General features: G+C 42.1%; 1 protein-coding gene across 1 annotated transcript; it reads right to left on the bottom strand.

The window, feature by feature from the left end:
* Positions 1 to 1,074: 1,074 nt before the first annotated feature.
* mpi (mannose phosphate isomerase) lies at positions 1,075 to 12,790 on the bottom strand. Its single transcript, XM_071922327.2, has 8 exons — positions 12,766 to 12,790; positions 12,141 to 12,268; positions 9,153 to 9,353; positions 8,298 to 8,439; positions 6,103 to 6,282; positions 5,055 to 5,228; positions 3,680 to 3,888; positions 1,075 to 1,806 (listed from the first exon to the last, which is right to left on the bottom strand). The coding sequence occupies exons 1-8, from the start codon at positions 12,779 to 12,781 to the stop codon at positions 1,588 to 1,590; spliced, it is 1,269 nt and encodes a 422-aa protein (XP_071778428.1). The 5' UTR covers positions 12,782 to 12,790; the 3' UTR covers positions 1,075 to 1,587.
* Between the last annotated feature and the right edge of the window lie 269 nt (positions 12,791 to 13,059).

Genomic DNA, 13,059 nt, shown 5'->3' with positions numbered 1-13,059 from the left:
GCAGTCAGACTGGTCAATATGCATTCCAATTGATAATTCCTATAGAGCGTGACTAGCCAGCCGAGCTTCACGGGACGGAGCTAGTTAGCGATCCTTCTTGCTTGCTCCTATTTATTTTTTTTCAATCCTTAATGTATGTCCACTACTTTGAGGAGAAGCTTCCAGACCGTACACATGCATTGGTAACCGTTGTATAAAAGCAATAATACCCTGGAGGGTAGACTTTATTGTGATTGGTACTCTGTTTGTGGCTCATTATCACAGTCAAGAAGGCCCTTTCTGGTATTACTGCTATAACTCAAACATGCACAGGCATCTCAGTATTACACCATATATTCTCAACCGCTAATATACAAATAAAGTAAATGATTCAACAGGTGGTTCCACCAGTGATCCTGGAGGAAGACAACTACTGGCTCATCGGGGAAAAGTAATAGACATGCTCAGTCCTCAACAGCAGTAGGTGTTATGGCCGAAATACATGGGACACGGACGCGACGCGTCACGTAGGCGGGGCGGAGCGGGGTTTTTTACCTGCTACACAGACTCCGTCTTTGTAGCGTGTGGTTGCGTGCCAGCAGTGGTTTTCTGAGGAGATATCAAGTTGAGTTTTGCCAAGTGATAATGCAGTTGGTTATGCAGGGTTTGGAAGTGTAGGCTATATTAACTGGTACTGAATTAATTAACTAGATCGTTTTAACTACAGGATCATGGATACACATTGATTTGATTGATTTATTTTAATGTGCAATGTAAAAGCACCCACAAGGTTGCTCTGCTGCGTCACATTGCCTCTGGTACAATGAGGTATTTATTTTAATCATTTTTAAACAGATTGTACTCGTTTTTTACACAGTTCTATGGAGTTTTTACCTGTTTGAGGGCCGCATAGCCGCGCGTAGAGGGGAAAAAATAGACCAGACGCGCAAAACTAGAGATGAGCCGCGCGGGTGTGCGCGGCTTCCGTGGTCCGTGTAGCAGCTTCAGTTGATTATACTGGACGCGCTCTGCTGCGGGCATTCTGCGGCAGACGTGTCGCGCCGCGTCCGTGTCCCATGTATTTCGGCCGTTAGATGTACAGCGCAGTGAGTTGCGGTGTACTGCACCAGTGTAAACACATACCCCCCCTCCCCCCTCCCCACTTCTGCTTCATTACTGTTAAAAAAATAGCTTAAATATAGATTGTGTGTGTTTGTGTGAGTGTGTGTTACCTTCATCGTAGACTGGAAAAGAAGAATGTGGAGGTATAAGTTGCACCTACACCACTACGGGTTAAAAACAGGGTTAAAACCAATTACAAATCCAGCTGCAGTCCGCTGCGACTGGCATGGAGGGGTGGCACAGCGGTCCATAGGGTGGGGTGGGTTGAATAGGCGGGGCAGCGGGCACAGACGGGCGTTCGCATGCTGTGTCTGAAAGCTCCTTTTGCATACTACCTACTAAAAAGTGCACAGCAATCAGCCTCAACCCATAATGCAGCGTACACCTCATTCATTCAAGCCGGTGTACTCAACAAAAAAAAAAAAAAACCCTCTTTAATTATAGGTAGAGTAGCATGAGCTTTCACACACAGCCACACACTCACAACTACAGCAGGCAGCAGGCTCGAAACATGGTCATTCCCGACTGGGAGGTGATGTGCAGGGAGACGCTCTCGTTGGCCGAGACGAAGAGGACGGTGCCCCGCCTCAGGGTGATGTCGGAGAGGGCGGCGGCTGAGGTCGCCGCGGCGTCGCCTTCGATGACCAGGAGGATGCCGGCACAGTCGACCGGAGCCACGGTGTACTGCTTGACCGAGGGCGGCACCTGGGATGGAGGCAGGAGAGACAAGAAGGTGAGAGTTTATTCGAGTTTATTCATGCAACTTTTGGGGCATTAGGAATAAATAAATAGGATATATTATATCTGTCTGTCTGTGAATCTGTGTACATGCTTAAATTCCCTGATTCAAACTGGCTTTTCAATGATGTTCTCTCCTCTAACCTTAATGTCGTTTCATGAGCTCAAATCTCAGAACTTGGTGGTGCTGGTATTTCCCTTATTTTGTTTAAAGTCGAGATGAAACGGCATTTCGAGAGTATCTAACTTCCGTATCGTGACGTATTTCCGAGTGAAACAGGAAAGACAGGCGGGACATAACGTTGGGAGGAATTTGATTTGAACGTTGAAAAGTGGGCGTGTCATAACACCCGAAGACACACCGAAGTACCGTGCTGTTGCTAGCTAGCTAACTAATGAATCTTAGCTCTGTGCGCTAAAAGTTGAAGATTGATTGATGGGTGGATGTCATGATATTATTGGTTGAAATTAGTTACGGGCATGCTTACGTAAGCACACAGCATATTTTGTTTTACAGGAAGAAAACATGATTGAATTTTGATATAAGAATACAAAGAAATTGATTTTTTGTATTTTTTTTGGCATATATTGTTAAATAAGTGCACAGTATGACCGGGGATGTGATCTAAAAGGGTTAAAAAGGCATTTTTCATTTCATCTCGACTTTAAGACTTGAAAGTGTAGCCGGACGCTGTGATATATTTATCATTCTGTAATAGTAAATGTTTATTTCCGAGTCAGAATAAGAATGAGATCCACTTTCTTTTCCAAGTACAGATGCAGAGGAATTTGTCTTGTCACACTTGGTACAGAGACTTTATATTTTAAACTGTGAATTATTTTGTATCTCAGTCACGATTGTGCAGCTGTACTTTCACACAACAAACTTTAAACAGGCACATCATTAATTCAAGTGTACAGTTTTCCCTATCCTTTCTCAGATCCTTTTGTTCATACCTCCAGACATTTCCTAAATGTAAATTGATCAAATTAATAAATGAAGGGTTTCATTACAAAACACTATGATGGTCATTGCCAGAGGTGGGATGTAACAAAGTAAAAATACTTCATTACTGTACTTAAGTAAGATTTTCAAGTATTTGTACTTTACTCAAGTTTTTCTTTCACTGAAGACTTTTTACTTTTACTCACTACATTTCAAAAGAAAAATCTGTACTTTCTACTCACTACATTTTCAAAACAGACTCGTTACTCTCGGGAAATAATCAACTGATTTTCTAAAAAAAAAATATTTTCAGCATCAGACATCTTCCATCCCGGAAGCAGCTGATCAAGAGCCAAATGTGATTGGCTGCTTGTTTAGCAAAGCGACACCAAAAATTAGGGAAAGGGACAGAGAGGCTCTTTCTCATCTGGGATTCAGAGGAACGCTCAACAGAAAACCAGTTTAGAACATTAGAAATGACCTTTTTAGAGAACGACTTTTACTTTTATACTTAAAGTAAATTTAAGTCCACGTACTTTTATACTTTGACTTGAGTAAAGGATTTGAAATGGTACTTCAACTTCTACCAGAGTATATTTTTAAAAGAGTATTTGCACTTTTACTTGAGTAGGGAATTTGTGTACTTCTACCACCTCTGGTCATTGCTACATATATAAAAAAAACACCGACTCTAATTATCTAATCTAAACTGTTACTATTTTGTAAGCAACAGTGTTCAGGTTACTAATAACTTCAACAATAATCCAAAGTCAGTTTTATACTTTTATACCAGCAATCATTTTGTAGTGGTAGATGTCACGTTTTTCTTTTTTTGGAATGACACTCGTAAAGTGTCAAACTGCTGCTGTCACTGAGTGAGCTGAGGTTTATTACCTGTATCCTCATGACAGTGAAGTCTGGCACGGGGGGGTCGTACAGGGACACGCAGGGGTCAGAGGCGTCCTGGACGGACGGGAAGATCTTGGAGCCGGCGGGGGCGGGGCTGTAGCTCAGCATCTCACACAGCGTGTTCACATCGATGTACTTGGGTGTCAGGCCGGCCCTCACCGTGTTGTCCGAGCACGCCATGCACTCGATACAGTCTAGGTGGATGAGAGATGGATGGATGGAGAGGGAAAAGGAGAGAAGTGGTCAACTCTCATTATTATCTCTTTGAAGGAAAAATCCACCCTCAGATGCTCAATGTGATGTTCAGTGAATTCCAGTAGTTATTTTTGATGTACCCACTTTCCCTCAAGCTGCCTCATCTACTTCTACTTCAGTTAGTGATTTCCTACATTTCCCAGAATGCCTTTTGACAACCTCCAGAGAAGGCTGAGAGAGCAAAACACAACATGTTTAGTTTTCGATGGATTTCTCCCTGTATGATTGTTGAACGTCTCTTGGTGCAAAATGGCGGCTCTAGAAAGAAGCCCTCGCTCTTTGATTCTGAGGGACTGACACCAAAATCTGACGTTTACCGTTGTTGTACCGCTGTTTTAGATCGCTGTAGACATTTCTGCTATCCAACTCCATTGTAGCTGAAAATCGCACTTCACATTGTCTATGTTTGGCCAGTTATCCACAGGAATAAGAAAAATACACCACCAAACAAAATGCAAAGGATGCAAGGCACATCACCAATAGGGTGGATTAGACATTAGGAAGGCTGAAAGGAAGAAAGGGCAGAGGATAAACACAAGAGAAGGTTCTGGCAGGACAGCTGCAGTGCAGCAACACTAAACTCCCTAAACTCCCATCTCTACATAGCAGCCAGAACACAATTGAAGAAATGTGCTCTCAAATGAAATAACTGCTATTTGAAAAATGTGACATCTTCTATGATATAACACTGGCATGAAAGTAAAACATCATGTAACATCACTGATGTTATTACTCATCTCAGCATGTTTGCTTACAAAACAGAAGCTAAGCTGATTTTTTAAAAATATCTAGCCATGACTAATGAATCTCATAAAACAGTTTGTTTTTCCAAAAGAGAAAAGAATTCAACTCAAAACAAAAAAATTTCCTTTTCTGCTTGGCTCTTATTTCTTTACCTACCACTACTCTATCATACACTGGACTATTTGTCACATCTCACTGTGTGGGCGCTGTGGCTCTGACCCTTGGACTACTGGCTACTGGTTGTTTGTAATGTTGACAGTCTAGGAATTTAAGCTTATTCTACTATTGTAGTCATTGTAAGTCACTCTGGATAAGAGCGTCAGCTAAATCTCAGCAGTGTAAACGCAAAGCGCCCGCTGACCTCCACAGAGGTAGGCGTGGGGCTCGCTGGCTCCCAGGAACATGGCCTGGCCGGGCTCCAGGACCATGTGGTTGAGGAAGTAGATGGAGAAGCAGCCGATGTCGCCGGGGTACTGGGAGTGGAGGCGGAGCAACAGGTCGCCGTTGCTGCTCGACGTGTCCTTCCCTGCCGCGGCTGCATGGGAGATAAACATCCACAGATCACAAGTGAATATGTCGGTACAGCAGGTTCAAAACAGAGTTCATTTTAAAAACGCTACAAATGTCAACTTGAATAGAGAGTGCCACCACAAGATGGCTGCCCTGTGCTTTTATGATAGTCTTTTAATCTAATGAATATCATGTTTTGATGAGGATGTTTATTTTGTTGGTTTTACTGTCTTTTTAATGTTACAGCACAGTAATTCAGTGTTTCAACTGACAGCTGTCTTGTAAATCTGTGATGATGCTGACTAAACTACTACTACTACTTTTGGAAAAAATCCTTATGTGGGGTTCATCATTCAATATTTCTAAAATATGGAGTCCCCAGTGTAAAAGATTTTTCATTTTGTCAACCAAGGACTTAAGTTAGTTACTATGCTTCAAAAATGCTATGATATGCTCAGTTTCTAAGAAAACACACTAGATTAGACACTAGATCCTTGACTATGTCAACATAAAAGGTTATTGCCACACAAGCAATCTATTTATGGTTGAACGTCAATATGTGATATGTGATCAAATTCCAAATTCCTTATTAGAAATTCTCAAAAGATTCAACATCTGTGCTGTTCAGTGGAGCAATGAAATAAAGATAAAGATGTTGTGGTTTCAAATCCAGTTTCTGACCAATCTGCATGTCAGTCTCTTCTAATCCCCTTCTCCCCTACCAGCTAGAACCTTAACTACTTTCTCTGGGTAAGGAAAGTGTGGTAGAGGTACATATGGATGGGATGTCTTCTTTAGATGTGAAGTAATCTTGGCATTGGCATTTTGGCATTTTCACTGGGTGCTTCCCCTGTACTCTCCTACTGTGTAAGAGCCTAGGAGTTCCCCGGCCTCCTCACCCTCTTCGGTGACTCTCTTCACCAGCATGTTGAGTTGGTCTACGAACACCTTCTTCTCACAGTTCATCATCCTGGTGAAGCACTTCTTCAGCGCCTGGCTCGTACGGACCGCATCTCCCACGCTGCACCGCAGCTCCTCCGCCGCCTCGTTCCCCACCAGAGCACGGAACTCTGGGACAGCTGAGAGAGACACACACACACACACACACACACACACACATACACACACACAATACGTAATGAATTGCTCCTTTGCGTAACTGTGCATTCATGTGCTATCGGATATATCGGAAAAACTAATTTCACATGAACTCCCTTCAAAGTCGGATAATTAAGTCGGAAACTTTGCTACCCGAGTTTCCGAGGTGTGATGCAATGGTGACCTTTAACCTCCTCAACAAGGCAAAAAAATAAAGGTTTGTGAGCCAACAGTAAGAAAACACATATCCATGCACCTTTATTGCAAGTTTGAAGTTAGCCAGACTAACCTAACATTTGTCTGAATGAAGTTTGTCTAATTAGCTTGTTTAGCTGCAGGACATCTGTGATTACTGTTTGTCTTCCAGATTTGATTTTCAAACAAAACAGCACATGAATGCAACGCTGTTTAGCAGCCGACTTGGAAGTCCCGGATGTCGGGCCTTCCCACCAGCACATGAACGCACCATAACTTTTAGCATTCAAAACACTTTACCTCATCAAACATAGCATATACATTTAAAGGGTTTGATTCAAAGCACAATGTGTCCATCTTGGAAAATCCATCTTACTGCCTGATGTTCACTGTTCAACATTTCAAAAATTATATATATCATTTAGGGCTGAAACGATTCCTCGAGAAACTCGAGTAACTCGATTACTAAAAATCATCGATGCAAATTCTTTGCATCGAAGCTTCGTTTAATCCATATAACTATATACACACTCAGTGTTTCGCACGGATGATTATTACTGTTGCACAACGCGCTGGAGAAAGAGAGAGAAAATAGCGAGGGGCGAAGAGAAGAGACAGGCCAGAGAAAACGACAGAAAGTGTCCAAAGTTTCGGATCCAGTGTTGCCAACTTGGCGACTTTGTCGCTAGACTTAGCGACTTTTCAGACCCCCCTGGCGACTTTATTTCTCAAAAGCGACTAGCGACAAATCTGCCGACTTTTTCTGACCATGGGAAGCAATGTTAATGTGTTGAATCCCAAAGCATTTGGCAATAAATTGGTTCGGCTGATGCCGGTTTTCTCTACTTGCTTGTCTAATCCAGAGAGGTCTGACGGTCACAGCGCTTCCCACACAGCGTAGCTCCTTCCCTCCGCTGAGAGCAGGGACTGTAGGATAGGGTCCACTTGTAATTGCTACCGGCGTACGCCCAAACTGGCCCGGGTGGGCGGAGTCAGCACTTAATATTAAAACGGGATGAGATGAAGGCTAGTAAAGAATGCACGTTAATTATGGCTATATGTAATGGCTAGTTAAGAACGTAAATCAATATGGTGGCTAGTTATGATGTCCCTAAGTTAGCTAAATTTTGCTCAAGAAAATAACCACAGAAAATAAAATGCTGCAGTCAATTTGTGAAAGCCTGAGCTTCATTCATGTTATTATTATGATAGTCACACACATACATACACACACACACACACACACACACACACACACACACACACACACCCACACACACACACACCTACTCCCCTCACAGTGATGCATAAAATACCCCAGAAAGCAAAATATCAGGTGGTGTAAGTAGCAATTGGAGCCTAAAATGCACCAATCCAATACAGCAGGTATATTCAGTTTAGTTTGATTGCAGTGAGTAGGGTCAGCAGGTGTAGGGCAACCCTTCACCATAGTAAATAAATGTACATTAGCCAGTCTTATGAACTTGTATGATATTTAGGCCTAGTAATACATATCAATAATAATTATTATTTCACCTCGTTTTCAGTAAATCACAGTGTCGTATGGACAGCTTCGTACGGACAGCTTTTCTCTTTTGTATATTTACTATTGCTCTTTAATAAAGCAAAAGTATTTCTTATCCGATTACTCGATTAATCGATGGAATAATCGGTAGAATACTCGATTACTAAAATAATCGATAGCTGCAGCCCTAATATCATTACACATCATTACATACATTTAAATCACTGCCCGACAACCCAAAACCATCTAATGACCCAGTGGGATTACGGGACTCACATTTAAGGAATCCCAGGATCTCCTCCACCGGCCTGAAGCCACACAGGCCCTGGAAGCGGGTGAGAGCGATGGCCATCTCCGGCTTGTGGTTGTTGTCGGGGTAATGCTCCGGAAACTGAGCGTGGAGACGAGCAGCCAACTCCTGACCGCACCACAGTGATGGAAGAGGAAGAGGGTTACTAAGGAGGGCAGGCAGAGAGCATGTAGCGCTGCTGCTCTGACCAAATTCTGTTCAATTCATACACAAACCTAATGCTAAAACTACCCATAACCAAGTGTACTGTATACTTTGGAATACAGTAGGTTAAACATACCAACATACTATATGGTAATCCTAAAACAATTGATACTGAATTCATCATTTCAAACCATATGGATTGGAGTGAAGTATATCACAATATATACTCTGGAATAAAACACAATTTCTTAATAATGAATTTGAAATCAGATTGACTGATGTATTCTACAGGAACATATATAGTTGTTTCCCAACCTGACAGCTCATGGTAAATTTAAAAATGTAATAGGTAATAATCAAATTCTCTATGGGAAAAATGAATGGGAAATTTACTTTTGGAGCCCGATGTTTCAGCTCTATTTATCATGAATCAAATTGCACAGCATTATGGGTAGTTTTTGCTCTACACCTTTCTGATTTCTACTTTAACCGGCATCTACTTCAACTTGGAAAACAGTATAACATGCTGGCATTTTCAGTATACCCATGTTGCAGAAAACAATTGCCTACTAAACAATTTCCTAATTCAGAATGCTGAGTCAACTTACTGATCAGCAGGTACTATGCAGAATTTGAACACTGCGTGTGTGTGTGTGTGTGTGTGTGTGTGTACTCACCCTGTTGGGGTGGGCCTGTATGGACAGCGCCGTGTTGACGGACAGCACCTTGAACAGGAAGGGCAGCTGACCCTGGAAGGTGTCTTTGACCTTGGAGCCCAGGCAGCCGGGGAAGTGGGCGATCCACTGGCCCAGGGTGGTCTGGGCGATCCTGTTGTCTTTGATCTGGGCGTCGCCTTTAGGGTGGGCACCCATCCACAGCTGGCAGAGAGAGAGCAGAGATGACTTCAGCATGACTTTCAGGTGGAGGAATTACTTCCATTCATCCATCATCCATTTTTATATCACTCCTCCTGGTCATGGTAGGGTTGGGTTCTGTCTCCACATCCCAGTGTGCATGCAATATTTGTGGCACGGTCCTGTTGACTAAAGGGTGAGGGCGCACAAGTATGATGAATAAGCACTTATTAACACAGCATTGCATAAAAGTTAACAAGTGCCATGTTTTGGAGATTTTCTGTCCTTTTTTCCCCAACAAAGTATGCAAAAAGGTTCGATAAGGAATTGGAAAGGATTCAGATTCGATAAGCAGATTCGATGCTGGATTCAAATCTGATAAAAAGCTTTCGAACCCCAAACATAGGTCACAGTGGGTGGAGGCGGGAGTGGCCTAAAGGTTATAGAAGTGGGCTTGTGACTGGAAAGTTGCTGCATCTAATTCCCGCTCTCACTGGGAAAATGTGAGTGGGAAAAGTGAATGAGTAACGCTCTCCTTCGCCTTCCTCAATGAGTATCAGTGAGCTGCGAGAGAGCAAGGCACCTAAATCCCACCTGCTCCAATGGACTGTATGAATGTGTGTGAATGTATGTAACTGTATACAGAGTGTGAAGCAGGACGGCGCCAAAAAAGCAAAAGTACAACTATTCCCTGAGTAAATAAAACTTAAAAAGGTTGTGGAGGTAGCAGGAGGAGTCCCAGTCCCAGGGAAACGCTGATGAAGGCTTTAGTGATGAAACACGTTTGTTTCTTTGTCTGCTGCTGTGCGTTATAATAAACATTTGTAATTCATTTGATAGTGCGGCCTCCTTTTTTGAATCTGTATGCACAAGAGTCTGCACCCTGAAGGCATCAAGAAGAGTTTGGAGTTGAGCGAGCAATTCCTTTATTCTTTATTCTGTGCAGTCCCAGTTGTTCCCAGGCCTCTGAGAGAGGCCAAGCATCCCACATTTACATTTACAGCATTTATCTAACACTCTTATCCAATGTGATTTATACTCAGAGAGAAGGGAGAAACCCGACCTTCTCACTCAGTGTAAATCAATCTGGGTAAGAGGTAATGCCTTCAATGTAAATGTAGGATACTGTCTCTCAAGGACACTTCACACACACACACATTGGCTGCTGCAGGGCTCAAACCTGTGACCTTTAGGGTACGGGACAGTCTCTCTAACCGGTGTACTGTGTTGGTCACCCAGGTACTATTCCAATAACAGACAGACTCATATTTTCACTGATTTTTTTTATAATGAAACTGATTACATGTGCACTTTCCATCCTGTTCCACTGTAATTTCACACTGCTGTTTTTGAACTGTATATGCCTGCAGTAAATCCTGTCATTCATGTTGTATAATGACTTTGCTGTTTAGATGAGGACTTCCAGTATAATAAGCAGGTTTCAACCTCAGGTTTCAATTACACTCGCACATACCGACCTTTTTGAACTTTTTATAACTAATTTTATGTCAATTTCTCATTATATGAAAATAGATTGAATCTAGAGACTAAATAAAACAGGATAGGATCACAGCTGATTAATCCCACCTAACATTTCTGGTAATAAAAATTAAACTGATAAGAATTTAAAATGACTGGACCACATCGGTTATCAAAAAGGAAGAGAGGGTCTGACTGATCGTCATATTTCCATTCACTCACATGACAATCTTTCTCAGTTAGCCGAACATTTGACAGACAGACTTGCTCACCATTATGTCACATTATAGCCTCAAGCATCCGTACCACCTTCTGTATATAGGCGTGAAAGCAAATATGACTAACCATAGCATGTGACTTTAATGTGACTTTACTGTGAAAATGTCACCAGTGCCACAAACTGATCTAACGACCTTCATGACAAACCCTCCAGAGCCACTGTAGCTAAATAAAGAAGGACTTATGACAGGCATGGAGGGACAGAGGCTGTCTGCCAACATCCTGAGGACAGACACTGCGTGTCAACCTTTGAAAATCATACTGGATTTCAGGTGATATCTCAGACACCGCTAGGCGGATTTTGAGGAGACTTAGAGGGATGATGCATCTTTGTACTGTGTTCCAGTGCCCAAAAAATGACTAATTGGCTTAATGAGGATGCTATAATTAAAGGCCCATAATTAAGTGTCAAGATTTTAAATTCAAGCGTGTTATATCAGACACACTGGTACCATTTTGATGAAACTTTGAGGGACAATGCATCTTCGCACTGTGTTCCACTGTTTAAAAAATGACATTGTAGCAGTATAATTATTGGTCAAAGTTTTTAAACTCAATTTTTAAACTCAAACATGATATCTCAGACACCAATGGTGCAATTTTGAAGAAATTTGGAGGGATGACTGATTTTGGCACTGTGCTTTTCCATTTTAAAACATTACACTCATAACTGAAGGTTAAAATGTCAAACTTTGAAAGGCCGTAATATAACTGCTAATCCACTGGTCCAATTTTGAGAAAATATGAGGGGGATGATGCATCTTTTTACTGATTGGTCCAAGCGGTGTCTGCATCATTCATGGAAGACATGTTTCACTTGTTTGATATTACAATGAAGTAATCCGATTACAACCTGGAATTTATAGTCAAAAACACTTTTTAAAACCTTTTATTTATTCAGGAAAGATTTGCTGAGAGAGTACAACCACAGTCTCCCAGCAGCTCCACTGGAGCAACTGGGGTTTAAGTGCCTTGCTCCAGAGCCAGTCCAGTGATTTGAACCAGCAACCCTCCAGTCACAGTCCCTCTCCTCAGTACTGACAGCTGTCTTACCTCTGCATAGGGTTTGCCATCCTCTATGACAGCCAGCGGGTCTCCACCAACCACCAGTCTGGCCACCTCGCTGTCCAGCCCCACCTTCCCCCAGGCGTAGTTCTGCACGGCACAGGTCAGCGGAAACACTGAGGACGGAAAACAAAACGCTAAAAGTTGAATTTGATGATTTTTACAAACCAAAAGAAGTGAATATACAATACTGCATCGCGCGGCCTCCTCCAATCTCTACACACTGTCATAAAAACAACGCACTTTTGCGACGATCCCTAACGTTACTCCCCCGGCCAGCTGACTCTGCGACGTTCATTGAAAGCAAAACATCAGCGACTGAGCCTGTTCGGTTTGAATCAAACCGACAGGCTTCATATATACACATAATTACTTTACATTTACACGCGGCGATGACCATTACATGTCATTTCAAAGAGTATAAGCCTGCCGCTCCCTCGTGAAACAAACAATCGTCAGCTCTAATGATGTAGATGCTCGCTGATAACGAGCCATTCGGTCTCATAAATCGATCCGGTATCATGTTAATAAACTGTTACTGGACTGATAGGTTTTGAAACGTATCCGCAGAATGAATGATTTGAAACGGGATGAAGGAGAGAATCTCACTCACCTCTTACTTCCTCCATGGCTGCGACGTCGGCTGTCAGAGCACCGATGACGTCACGACACGAGAACTATTGAACTAGTAAATCCTAAAAAATAACTTGAATCAAATATCACAGCAAAACCATAAGAATCGCACTACATGTAAGAAATATATATATATATATATATATATATATAGGCTATGTAAAAAAAATATATACCATAAAGTACGAGGTTACTATAAACTCAGACACTATTCATATCATTTCATATCATATCATATCATATCATATCATATCGTCGCTCCCACGGGAATAGG

Source organism: Centroberyx gerrardi, chromosome 4 (assembly GCF_048128805.1).
Source record: "Centroberyx gerrardi isolate f3 chromosome 4, fCenGer3.hap1.cur.20231027, whole genome shotgun sequence".
NCBI lineage: Eukaryota > Metazoa > Chordata > Actinopteri > Beryciformes > Berycidae > Centroberyx > Centroberyx gerrardi.
The sequence above is the reverse complement of the archived record's forward strand: the minus strand, read 5'-3'. Positions and strand labels throughout refer to the sequence as shown.